This window comes from Musa acuminata, chromosome BXJ2-4 (assembly GCF_036884655.1).
Source record: "Musa acuminata AAA Group cultivar baxijiao chromosome BXJ2-4, Cavendish_Baxijiao_AAA, whole genome shotgun sequence".
NCBI classification, from domain to species: Eukaryota; Viridiplantae; Streptophyta; class Magnoliopsida; order Zingiberales; family Musaceae; genus Musa; species Musa acuminata.
The window spans coordinates 25,282,284-25,296,545 of record NC_088341.1 but is presented as its reverse complement, the minus strand read 5'-3'; the positions used below and the strand labels follow the sequence as shown (position 1 = coordinate 25,296,545).

The 14,262-nt window shown below is 31.6% G+C and overlaps 1 protein-coding gene across 1 annotated transcript; it reads left to right on the top strand.

Annotated features, from left to right (window-relative positions):
* Positions 1-8,294: 8,294 nt before the first annotated feature.
* Positions 8,295-9,941, top strand: LOC135609061 (E3 ubiquitin-protein ligase Os04g0590900-like). Its single transcript, XM_065102147.1, has one exon. The coding sequence runs from the start codon at positions 8,441-8,443 to the stop codon at positions 9,518-9,520; it is 1,080 nt and encodes a 359-aa protein (XP_064958219.1). The 5' UTR covers positions 8,295-8,440; the 3' UTR covers positions 9,521-9,941.
* The last annotated feature ends 4,321 nt before the right edge of the window (positions 9,942-14,262 follow it).

Here is a 14,262-nt window from a genome sequence, read left to right as displayed (position 1 = left end):
GTAATACTTTCGTGAAGGAGATTAGAATCGGTGGATATTATGATCAATTTTATTTGCTTATAGGAGACTGAGTGGGTAGGGGAAAAAAGATCTAGAGGGAATGATAGTGTTCCATTTAAAATTTGATATACTAAAAAAATTAAACATAGAAATAGTATAGGAATTATTGTTGATAAGGATCTTATAAATAATATTATATATGTAAAAAAGGTTAGAGATAGAATTATATATCTAAAATTTGAGAAAGGATCAAATGTTTTAAATGTAATTAGTGCTTGCGCTTTTCAAGTTGGATTGGATGATCAAACCAAAAGAGAAATTTATGAAAGTTTAGATGATATTATTCAAGAAATGTCTATAATTAAAAATTTATAATTGGAGGAGATTTAAATAATCATATAGGGAAAACATATAGTGTGAATATAAGGGGAGATTTAAATGAGAGCTTTGGTTATAGGGAGAGAAATGAAGATTGTGGTATGATTTTGAATTTTATAATTTTGTTTGATTTTATAATTATAAATACTTCCACTAAGAAGAGTGATGAATTAAGAAGAGTCATAATTATAGTTAAATAGACTTTTTTCTTACTAAAAAGATAGATAAAATCATTTATAAGAGTAGTAAAATTATATATAACAAAAGCTGGATGAATCAACATAGGTTGATGGTATAAAATATTTATTATAGAAACAATATAAATATTTTTAAAAATAAGATAGAAAGAGAGGTGGCTTAGAATTTAGATGAGGAGAATATTAATATTATTTAGACTATAATAGCTAATAAGATTAGGAGTTTAACAAAAGAGATTCTTAGTGAAACTAAGAATAGAGGTATAACATTAAAAAGTAATTTTTACTACAAGATCATTTTTAAATATTGATAAATTTATAAAAATAAAAAATTTAAATTATTTAAAGAATCTAAAAAAATTTAAAAAGTGGTTAGTATGATACGATATAAAACTTATGATAATTTTTATAATAAATTAGGTAATAAGCATGGTGAAAATGATATATATCAAATTGCTAAAGTTGAGGAAAAAAAGTGTAAGATTTTAGGTATTATTAGATGTATTAAAGATATGGATCAAAGAATACTGATTAATAATAATGAGATTAAGGAAAGATTAAAAAATTATTTTTATAAATTATTTAATAAATACTTTATATAGAATTTAGATTTAACAATAAATAATAATGATAGATTTAACAATCATTAGTTTATCTATAAAATTAGAGCTAATGAAATAAAAGATAAAGATAAAAATATATAAGAATATGGGGCTCGATGGTGTTTTTATTAAGGTATGAAAAAGTTTAGGAGATAAAAAGAGTAGCTTAGTTAAGTAGTTTATTTAACAAAATCATAAGATTTGGAAGGATGCCTAATGAATGGAAAAAGAATATTTTAGTCCCAATTTATAAAAATAAGAGTGATATATAAAATTATTTAAATTATAAAGAAATTAAAATCTTGAGTCATACTATGAAACTTTGGGAAGGAGTTTCGAAAGCAGGATAAGGCTTAAAATAAATATTTTTAAAAATTAATTTGGTTTTATACTTGAAAGATTAAGTTATTTATTTATTAAGATAATTAATGAAAAAATATAGGGTGAAAAAGATTTACATATGATTTTTATTGATTTAGACAAAGTCTATGATAGGATTCTTAAAGATTTATTATAGTGGGTTTTAGTAAAAAGGGATATATCCACTAATTATATATTAAAGATATGTATAATAATGTAACTATTAGTGTTAGAATTATATAAAATGTGTCTAGTGAATTTTCTATTAGTATAAGATTACACTTGCATTAAGTGCTTATCTTTTCACATTACTAATAGGTGAACTTACTAGTTACTCTTTGTTGTATATTATTTACAGATAATATTATCTTAGTTGATAAAAGTTTAAGTTTAATTAATTATAAACTTGAGCTATGGAGGTAAGTCTTAGGAATTAAAGGTTTTAGATTAAGTAGGATTAAGATTGAATATATAAAATATAATTTTAGTAATTCTATAAATAAAGAAGAGAATATAGATAAATTGGATGGATAAAAAGTTTCTTTAAGTAAAAGCTTCGGGTATCTTGGATCAATTATTTAACAAGATGAAGAGATTGATGAAGATATTATTTATAAGTAAAAAACATGATGGTTAAAATGACAAAGGGTGTCAAGAGCCATCAAAGACCATTGAGATTAAAAGAAAAATTTTATAAGATAATAGTTACATAATTAGAGTTGAGAATGTTGAAATGGATGTGTGGAGTTATTAAGAAAGATAAGAAAATAAATATTTTTATTTATGAATAACTAGGTATTGTTTCGATAGAGGATAAGATGAGAAAAGAATAATTTTAAAAAATAATTAATGTTAATGGTATGAGAAGAAGTAAAAGAAGACCTAAAAACATCTTAATATAAACTATAAATAAACATTTAAGTACTATAAACTAAAAATAAACATAGACCTTTCGTGATAAAAAGATTCATCCGGTTAATCCCAAATAGTTCAAACTTATAGTTTTATTATTATCATTATTGTTAGTAGAGTCACATTGTTTAATTGACATATTTTATCCATTTATACATTTAAGAAATCATAATTCACTAAAATTATCTTTGGAGAACTGATAATAATTCACCTTTCACATTTGTATTGTCAATGTTTACAAAACTGATAAAAGGATTGTTGATTGGAGCAAATATATGATTGACAAAAACTACATATGATAGGAGCAAGTATAAATACATATGATGGATAAACTATTCCTTGGACATTTTAATCCCCAATCAATCTATGATACAATGATCAATTATCTTGATTCATATTCATAAATTGTGGAAAATCAATCTCTTTTCTACATGTATAAATATATGACTCCACAATGAATGAAAGAGCAGCCTTTTACTCATTACAGTTCTTCGTGGTCTCATTGGTATTAGAAAAGCGGATCGAAGATGGCTGCACCTCAACCAGAAGTGGAAGATCGAAGATTTGCAACGAAGAGCGAAAGCGGAAACACTACAACACAAGCGTTGCTTCCTCGCCGACTACACCTCCTCCCCACCGATGCTTTCTCCCTGTCGCTTCGGTAACGGCAGCCTCTTCCTCCCTGCTTTCGCGATCGAAGATAAAAGGCTGGCTGCTTCCCTTTTTCGTAGATTGCATCATCTGTTAAGATCTGTTCCAGATTGATCTGTTGGTTGCATCTTTCCGATCAGATCTGTTGTTGGCTACTTTCCTTTGATTAGATCTATTCCAAATCATCCAATCCATTACATCAAGCGCAGGAACAACTTCCTAGATTGTCCATGTTGATTAGATCTGGTTGGATACGATCAGAATGAAAGACATCAAAGGCGACTTCATCAGATCTAATTGGATCTAATCGGTGTCATCCTCCATTTGTTGCCCGGGATCAACAACCGTGACTGTCACCTTCCATTTGTGGCTCGTCACCCTCCTTGGCCAACAGTGACTGTTGCAATACTAAGTGCAGTGCAGCGGCGTCCTCTTCTTCCAATAGCGGCAACAACTTGCGATGGTTCTCTGTGATCACTTCAACCATTCTAATTGCCCCTCTATTTAAGATATCATTTGTCATCAACATGTCTTCCTCCTAAGTCCGAAAACAATAGTTCTTATCAATTTGTGTGGCTCGTATTCATTTAGACAGTCACTATAACTCTCTTCAAATTAACCAAAGAAAATAATTATGCATCATGACTAGCATAATTCACCAACCTCCTATTCAAATATAATTCATTAATACAGTCACTAGCTCTTTCAGTTGTGCTTTATCAACCATAACGATGAATCATGATCATAAATTGTGACTATGATAAAATCATTTTATTCTATAAACTATTCAAGCATTGGTTATTGGCTCTATAGTATCACTTATCTCTTTGTGTAGTACTATAGTAAAAACATGGTCCAAGCTAGAGATCACCTTTGCTAATCACTTGTACACTTGACTACTAAGCTTTCTATCCACCCTAACGAAAATTTATATGTAGAAATTAAAGATTATTATAGATGCTTTGACTTTAATAGGTTATTCTCTCAACGATGTAGAAGTTACTGTTCACACTTTTAATGATATAGGAGACGAATATAAGGAGCTAATGGTCATAATATGAGCAAGCGATCCACTAATGTCAATTGAATAACTTTGTGATAAGTTGTTTGATCATGAAACATACTTGAAATAAGAAGAAAAGAAGACGATACTAGCATATAACCCGGTATAATCAAAAGTCCAAAGGGAAGGTCAACCCAAGCAATAAGAACCTCAACAAAAGGTTAAACAAGTTGCCTCTTAGATATAACTCATAAAGCTACCATCCTTCATGGTACCCGTTAATTTTCTAATTACGGTGGCAACTTCAATACAAATAACTCAAGAAACCACTTCAGCCCCTAGAATTAATACAATCACTAATCATTCTAACAACATCAATAATCAATGAAGAGTCATATGCTAACTTTTGTTATATGTCAATTTCAATCAAAGCCTAATGTCATGAGCAATTGGCCTCAAGTAAATGTCATGACCAATTCATCTACTTATCTAAGCAATTGGATTCTCAACTTGAGCTTAATATCATGTTACCTTTGATTTACAGAATCTATATATCCACTTTAAGTATACTAGCAATGAAAACATCATTATAGTAGCAATGGTTTCATGATAATTCACACACGACTAATATTAAGCTCAATGATATTTTATGTGCATCTTACATAAAAATTTTTTAAATCTATATTTTAATTCTATAAACAAAATCATACTTCTATTGAGTTCTTTTTTGACTCAAGTTTCTTATCAAGGATTTGGATTTAAGTATAAGGGCATCCTTAGAATAAGTTCAGGATAAAGATAATATCTATGAGTGGCCATCCGTAGTAGATTCACATGTCACTTAGCCAATCACCTTTCTCTCCATTGTTGCCCCATTTATTGTGTGATTTTGTCGTCTTGGTCATCCTTCGTTCTACATTCAATAACAGATAATTTCTCCTCACTCTCTTCCTGTTTTAGATAAAGTTATTTCTCATTATGACTCATGTCTTAGCAATAAAAGTTATAGATTATCTTTTAGAATATTATCTATATTTTACTCTAAACCACTTAAAATTATTTATACTGATATTTGAGATCTTGCTCCAATCATTTCCTTTGATAATTTTAGATTATATACTACTTTTGTATACTGCTTTACTAAATACATATGACTTTATCCTCTCAAATATAAATATGAAGTTATTTTTATTTTACTTATTTTTAAAAAGTAATTAAAATTTTCTTTCAATCCACTATTAAAATAATCTACTATGATAGAGATGGTGAATACCAAGCCTTAACAACTTATCCTTCAACTTATTATATATAATATTTGAAGTCATTACTATATACTCCCCAACTTGTTGGCTCTACCGAACGAAAACAATGATACATTATTGAAACTGACATCACCCTCCTTTATTAAGCCTTTATGTCGCTATTTTTTTGGTTAACAGCCTTCTAGATCGCTCGTTGTCTACCATATAAATTGTATGCCCACCCTAAATCTATAACTCCAACCACTCTTCAAATGTCTGTTTCATAAATTATCAAACCTTCACAAACTAAGAATATTTGGTTACTTATGTTATCTCTAATTTTTGCCATACATTCGCACAAGTTAGAATCAAGATCCAAACTATGTATTTTCAATATATACTATCTTGAATATAATATCTTTCAATGTTTTGATCTATAAACTAATAAGATCTTTGTATCATATCATTAAATCTAATTTTTTTTTCCAAAACCTTGATCTTTCGATGATGATAGCCACCACCACATCCATCTATCAATGGGATCATATGAACATACACCAAAATATCTTAAGATCATCTCTTGAAATGTCACCTAACTCCACTAGTAGCACCCGTCCAAATCCCCACTCCCTTATTATTCTTATTCACTCTTTACTACCGATCACTACGTCATCCTGAACACCACTTAGATATTTGTCTCTTCTAAGGTCAAATGACACTATCATACATCTTGATAACTTATCACTAACTCTGATACCAATAACACAACACAGTCATCCCTATCGAGCCTGAACACTATATGACAATACACTCTAATAATAATATTTTTAGACTACTTCAAATTCATGATCTCCACACCATCACAATCTCTCCGCCCGAGCCTACAAAAACTACAAACATCATCTAAGCTAAAAAATCCTTCAACTAGTGTTAAGCTATGTGTAAGGAATATGATGCATTACTCCGTAATACCATATAGATTCTTATAGTATCTAATTTCATATAAAATATCATCGAATACAAGTGGATTTTTTTAATTAAGCAAAACCTAGATAGATCCATTGCTAGATACAAAGCATGCTTAGTATCTATAGGGTTTCACCAAAGATCAGAATTGATTTAACAGAAATTTTTAGTCCTATTGTCAAACCTATGATAATTTAACTTATCCTATATTTGACTATTACTCAAAATTGACATTTACGATAATTGGATATGAATAATATTTTTTTACAAGAGGCTTTGACTGATGATGTCTTTATATAATAACATCTTAGTTTATTTATCCTCAATATCCTAATCATGTTTATATATATATATATATATATATATATATATATATATATATATATATATATATATATATATATATGGACTTCGTTAGGCTCAAGTGCATGATATAATGAGCTTGGTTCATATTTGATGTCAATTAGCTTTGTTAATTCAAAATCTAACAACTCCTTATTTTTATAACAACAAAAGGGAATGCATCATATATTTATTAGTTTGTATGGATGATATCATCATCATAGGTAACAACACCCTAGAGATTAAATAATTTCTTAAACAACTGATAGATCAAATCTCCATTAAAGATCTAATGCCACTAAATTATTTTTATTGGCCTTTTACTCTCTCAACAAAAATATATTCAAGATCTTCTATCAAAGAATATGTAGAACATCAAGGAGGTTGCCATCCTACTTTCCTTAACTAAGTCACTTAAATTACATGATGATAGTATCAACAAACACTTGGCTCCCTCTAATATTTATCTCTCACTCGTCCAGACATTTCATTTGTTATTAACAAACTAGCATAACTTATTTACCAGTCCTCTGTCATTCATTGATATATAGTAAAATGTATCCTACGATATCTCAAAGAGACTCTCAATCATGGTATTCTTATTCAAAAATAATCACCCCCTCATATTTATGCCTTTGTTGATGTTGATTGGATAGACAATATTGATTACTAAACATCCACATTAACATATATTGTATTCCTTAATAGCAACAAGTTGGAGTTCCAAGAAATTAAAAAAAAAAATTCACACTTTACCAGGTAAGCTAGTATCATGCCATTACTACCACTATCACATAGTTCAAATAGGTCACTAACTTGTTTCAGGAACACAATATCACCTGTCCCTCTCTTTCAATAATCTACTATGACAGTATTGGTGCTACCACCTATGCTCCAATCCAATATTTCATTTTTACATAAAGCATATTTTTATTGATTTTCATTTCAGATCAAGTTGTCAAAAGTCAAGTACATAGCATGTTCATACATATGATCAATTAGTATACTCTCTCTCTCTCTCTCTCTCTCTCAAAGCCAATTACTTATAAAGCGTTCTATTTACATTGCTTTAAGATTAACATCCATGACAAAAACTCAATCTTATAAGGGCATGATAAAGGATCATTAACCTGAACAAATCAAGAATCCGATAGAAATAAATATGAATACATACAATTGATAAGCTATTATATTCCTTGTATATATGGATCTTCAATCAATATGTGATTTAACGATCAATTACTTTAATATATATATAAATTATAAAAAAATAATTTATATATATATATATATAAATTTATGATAATTATGAAAAAAATAGTCATTTACACGTTACCATTCTTCAAACACGATGAGCTGATAAAGGACTGCTATTCCTTTTGCTATATCAGCGATGTGACCAATTTGTGCAAAGAATTAGCGGGTGAAAACTTTCTGATCGTTTGTGGTGATTCCAACTGTTGAGAGAGAGAGAGGAATTTATTCTCCCAACATGCACTTTATCTCGCTCAACATCCCACGCCATAATCACACTCAAGCAACTCTATCTTCCTCTCTCTCTTCTTGCCACAGTGGAACGAACAAACATGCAGCTCGATTCTTTGCTTTGAGATCAAGCCATTTGATTCTTTCATCGTTTTCCCAAAAATATCCTTTCGGCATGAGAAGAACTCTCGCTCAGACTCCCTTTTCAGTCTACCTCTCTCCCAATTACCTGTAAATGGACCTTTCAGTGATAGCACATTCGCTGTGAGAGGAGTCTCTCATCCTCCAGCTTTCTTGTTGGCCATGGTCACCACCAGAAACCAGAAGACCTGGCTTCCTTATGAGCCACCAAAAGACTGCTCCATGGGCTTATGCAGCATCTATTGCCACCACTGGTGCTACACCTTCTTCTCGCCTCCTCCCCCTATCCTACTCTCCGATGAGAGCTCACGGTCGACGACCTTCTCCCCCCTCGTGATCGCAGTCGTCGGAGTCCTCGCGACCGCCTTTCTCTTCGTGAGCTTCTACGCCATCGTCTCCAAGTACTGCTGCACGTCCGAGTCGCTCCGGCGGCAGCAACATCGATCGGACGCCGACGACCACGAGCTGGCCGATGACCTTGGCCAGTCATCCCGCGGCGACCCGTGGCATGTCTCTCCAACCCACGGGCTCGACCAGGCCCTGATCAACAAAATCACGTTGTGCAAGTACAAGAGAGGTGATGTCTTGGTGGAGGGCACCGACTGTTCTATATGCCTGGGCGAGTTCCGGGAGGACGACAGCCTCCGGTTGCTTCCAAAGTGTAGCCACGCCTTCCATCTTCCCTGCATCGATACTTGGCTGAAGTCGCACTCGAATTGCCCGCTCTGCCGGGCTGACATCGTGGTAACGGATGCAGAGCAGCCGCCAGCTCCTCCAGCTCCGGTGGACATTCCACAGGTCGAAGACATCCAACATAGCGACGAGATGGGGCCGCTCAGAGAGGATTCAGCAGTCGTCGGCGGAGAAGAGGAAAACCAGCTGGAGAACAAGATCGAGGTATCGCCACAAACACATGGCAACTTGGAAGGGATGGAGAGCAACTCAATAGTCGAGATAAGAGACTCTGATTTCCAAACACTTGGGAGATCGGCTTCAATGGGATCTTTGCATCGCGGAGGGGAAGTAAGCATGATGGACGAATTTGTAGCTGCGAAGGAAAACGGAGTTTGGATTGGAACTACTTCCTCAACGGGGAGGGGAGGAGGGGATCTCAAGGACAATAGCAGGAACAGTAGACCGCAACTTGTTGTGAGCACAGCACAGATGAAGAGATCCTTCTCCAGTGGGAGGTTCGGCATGAGTAGGAACGGGAGAGGAAGGAATGCGATCCTTCCGATGTAAGAAGAATATTCTTAGTCGGAAAAGGAATGGCCGTCCAGCATGAGAGAAAGCGTTGGTCACTACTCGTGTGCGGTGAAACAGTAAAAGATTCACTCTTCGGTAAGCTCGGGTAAGTCTAAACAGTCCTTACTTGTCTCAACAAAGGAGAGTTTTCTGTCACAGTGGTCATAAATCCTGTTGATATCGCATCCGCACCTCATAGTGTGAGTTTTCGAGGACTTGCAATTCCAAGAAATGTGCTGCATAATAATAATAGATCAAATTGTATTAGCTACTACTGTTATCCCGGATGACCATCGGTCAACGGTCAATGCAAACAAACAGCAATAACAATAATACTATATCCAGTGACACGTTATGAAGTCATAGATGTATGATATGTTTATAAGCATAGAGTGAGCTAATGTAGCACATTAAGACATTAATGTGTGTATCATTCATGGTATTATTATCTCTCTCTTTAATTATTCTGCAAACCTACGGTGAAGTTTTCACTTGCAAATGCTGCCACTTGGAAGTGTGTGTGTGTGTAGTGTGTAGTGTGTGTGTGTGTGAAACTCAAACAATATAATTGTGCAAATTATCAGAAGCAATAACACATTGTTATAGTCTTTAAGTAGATATTCTAGTGGGTAAGATGAACTTGGCACAATCATAAGATTATGAATTTTGAATGAAAGAAACATTCTTATTAAAAAAATAGTATGTGTATGCAACATCAATGTCCAAATCCTTTATAAATACCTGATATTTTATTGCATATTATAGTTTAATTAGGGCAGGTTAATATTTGGCTAGTACTAGTGTAGACTAAGGTCGTCTTTGGATGGATATACTTAAAGATGTATATTTTTTAACATAAATAGTAGTAGTATTAATGACAAATGATCATCCTGATGACAAGATGATAACACATATTTCCCTATAAGAAATTAGTTTCTAAATAAATACCAATATATAACCCTCATGCATTAGATAACACAGGGCTATCTTTCGAATGGGAATAGTGGTTTTCAAAGTGCGAAATCATTGAACTCCATTGAGTCTGAGCATGTAATATGTGTATATATACATATGTATATATATGTATATATATATGTATATGTATATGTATATGTATATGTATATGTATATATATATATATGTATATGTATATGTGTATGTATATGTATATACATACACATATACATATACATATATATACATATGCATATACATATATATACATATACATATATAAATATGTATATACATATATATGTATATATATATGTATATATATATATACATACATATATATATATATATATACAGTAATAACATTGGTAGTCTGATGATAAAAATAAAATTCCTTTGTAACTTTATCATCATACTACCAATGTTATTACTGGTACGTTGACATCTCTCATGGAGAAATAAATTTATAGGTGCGATTTTATGCAATTCTCTCTCATTTGACTAATACGTTCAAAGTCCAAACATCTGAAAATACAGTTCTAGTAGATCTAAAAAAGAGAATATATTCATGTTGATGTTTCCATATATTTGGTATTATATACTCTCATGTAATAGTTGCTATTGGGTTTATGAATTACAATCCATATAAGCTTTGTGAGGATTATTTCTTAGCGAAATATTGGTAGAATACTTACGACGAGTTTCTCAATAAGAAGGAAACAATATTGGATTAAGAAAGTTAATGATAAAATTACTTTACCCAAAGAGTCCTAAACAACCAAGTAGAAGGCATGGATAGTGGTAAGATCCATAGAAAGTGCACGAGATGTCAACAAGTATGTCACAATCGAGCAACATATGAATTTTCACTCAATGTTATCAATTGCAAAATAATGTAGTATCCTTCAATCTTCTATATATCCTAATTTTGTTGTTCTCAACAATGGTTTTAAGAGGTGATTTTTTTTTTGTATATAATATACCTATACAAGTTTTAGCCAAATATTACACAAAATTTTGAAGCATAATAAAATAATGTTATTAAGTAATATGAAGTTACTATTGCATTAATTAATGTTCCAATCATGTTCCAAAGTTTGTGATGGTTTGATAGGAGTTGACCCCATTTTCCTCGAAAATGAGCTAATATATACTCAATATTCATAAAATCTATATAAAAAAAACCAATTTTGACACAAAATGATCCTAAAATCATCAACAAAAATAAGAGAGAGACTATAATCCTTGTTAGATATATGTTGTAGTGGAATTATGAAAGTCTAAGGTAGTTTAATAGAATTTGGCACTAGTATACCAAAAAATGAATTAAAATATACTTGTTAATAAAATATATAAAAAAAATACCAATTTTGATACAAAATGATCATAAATAGAAAAAAGTACTATAATGAATGTTAGAATCATATTTTAGTAAAATTAAAAAAGTTGGAGTAGTAGGAGCCTAACTAGAGCTCAATCGAAAAGGAGGCTTATTGGCCTATCTTATTTATGATTTTTTTTCTTTTTTTTTGTGTTTGATTTTATTTTCTGATTAGATCGATGATGTAGGCACTATGTGTAACTTCCATTTCATACTGCTTTTTCTTTCTTATATGTGTAACTCCGGTTGTGGATTTGATAGGGTTGAGGATCCCCTGCCATGTCAGCATATGTACCTGCGACCATGTCAGCGTGTACTGCCAGCACAGCAGGCTGCCAGTGTAGTTTAGTCATCTAGGTGGACCAATCAGCCACATAGCTCAAATTCGCCAAAATCAATTGGAGCCCAATTAAATCTTACTTGGGATGACTTGTGTGTGCAACCTAAACCTAGTTTTAAATCTATAGAACCAAGACAATCCCAAATTGGTCGAACCCAAGACGAGTTCCATTTAGATTCGGTGGCACTCAGGCTCCTTGCTCGGCCTAGTCTAGGAACCCTAAACCACAATAGGTCCGACCCCAACCCTCCTACGTGATCGAAAGACTACCTCTTGATTCATCGTACAAGTTTCGACTTTACATAAATTAGATGTTGGCTTGGTCTTGGGATAGTCTTATGTGAAGTAATTCGATCGCAAATATTATTAATAAATATAAAAAAAATTTAAAAAAATATAGATAATCATAGAAACATACAAAAATACCCCAGATTAATTTTAGAACAAAATAAATGATATGAATGAGATTATTAGATTACATTAAATGGTATAATAACCTCATATTATTGATTTAGAACACTTAAAATTGCAAATATAAATGCTGCAAGGAAAATTAAATAAATTGAAATAATCAAATAATAATAAAACATACCCCTTTGTTTTATATTATCCACCACCTCCTGTGATGATGACACCATATCCTACCCTATAAACTGTTGATGTGATATAAAAATATCAATTCATGCATAGTATCGATTCTCTTTTGAGTCTATTACACTAAAATAATAAATTAAAATATAATCATTTGAAAAATATATTATGTTTGATAATTAATTATCAAAATCAATACTCATGTGGTAATGATAACGTGCAAGTTTGAATTGATTTAATGGAATACAGTCAAATAAATCTATTTCAAAACCAAACTACAAGAAGATAAGCATCACAAGTCAAGAGTTGTACATGGTATTTAAACACCATAACAACAATCGTAAAATCCAAAGTAAACAAAGACAATTCAATTGTCACAACTATAAAATATTTGAAAAGCAAACAGCGGCACCACAAAGAGATAGACATCATCTACACGAATCTTACATAGCATTTGAATGCCAACAAAGAGATAGTTATCAATGTAAAGTAATCATCGTTAACAATAGAAACATAAAATATATATATATTGATATATATCACAAAACATAAAACCACTCCACATAAAACATAAAACTTCTTCATCAATTTGGTAGCGTCTTCATTGCCGTTGTCTAACTTTCTCGTAAATTAAAATATATTGGTAAGAAAATTAAAATAATTTGTATTAGAAAATTAATATCTTATCACTTATGTGAAGTTATCTCTTTGAGAACCCTCGGTATTGATGACTCGAAATCATTAAATTTCTATTGCTTATATAGCACATCATATCACCCCTTCAACAACACATTCATATTCCCAAAGAAAGATGGATCGTGTTTTAATATTTGGTATATTTTTATCTAATATAGTCTATGAAATATTTGACTGTTAAATCCTCGATCAATCCCTTTTCGACTAAATGAAGGATGGATGAGTCTGCATGGTCTTCAAAACTATCATTTTGGCCATTAAGTATCTAAAGCAATTTCATATTTTTGACAATTGGTACGTACTCGTTATTTGGTATAGCATTATCTCATAAATGAACATTTGAACTTGGAATGCTTAAAACACAAATAACATTATAAGCTAATCATGTTACAAGGCAACGTATCTTGGTTTTCAAAGGAGCAACAAAGATTGGGTGATTTTCTTTGGGATAAAGAAGGATAAATTGAGATACTCGAATAGACTATCACAAAAGATATGTAAATACACTCGTTATTGTAAATCAATAGTTACTTTATCTTTTAATATAACTTTCAACTTTTCTCCATTGCATTCATTCTAACTATTGATGCTTACATAAGACTATCTCGAGAGTCGAGAATAGTCTACAATATGGGATGGAGTTCAAAAATCCATCATTGAAAAAAAAAAATAGTAATCATAAGATTATAATTATTCTATAATCTATATAATTCAAACTGCTTAATGAAACCTTGATTACTATCAAGACTAGTACCTAATCTCTTAGGTATCCAATAA

Bases quoted from the DNA above. Each gene is read 5' to 3' on its own strand.
- LOC135609061 (XM_065102147.1), top strand. From the start codon at position 8,441: ATGGTCACCACCAGAAACCAGAAGACCTGGCTTCCTTATGAGCCACCA.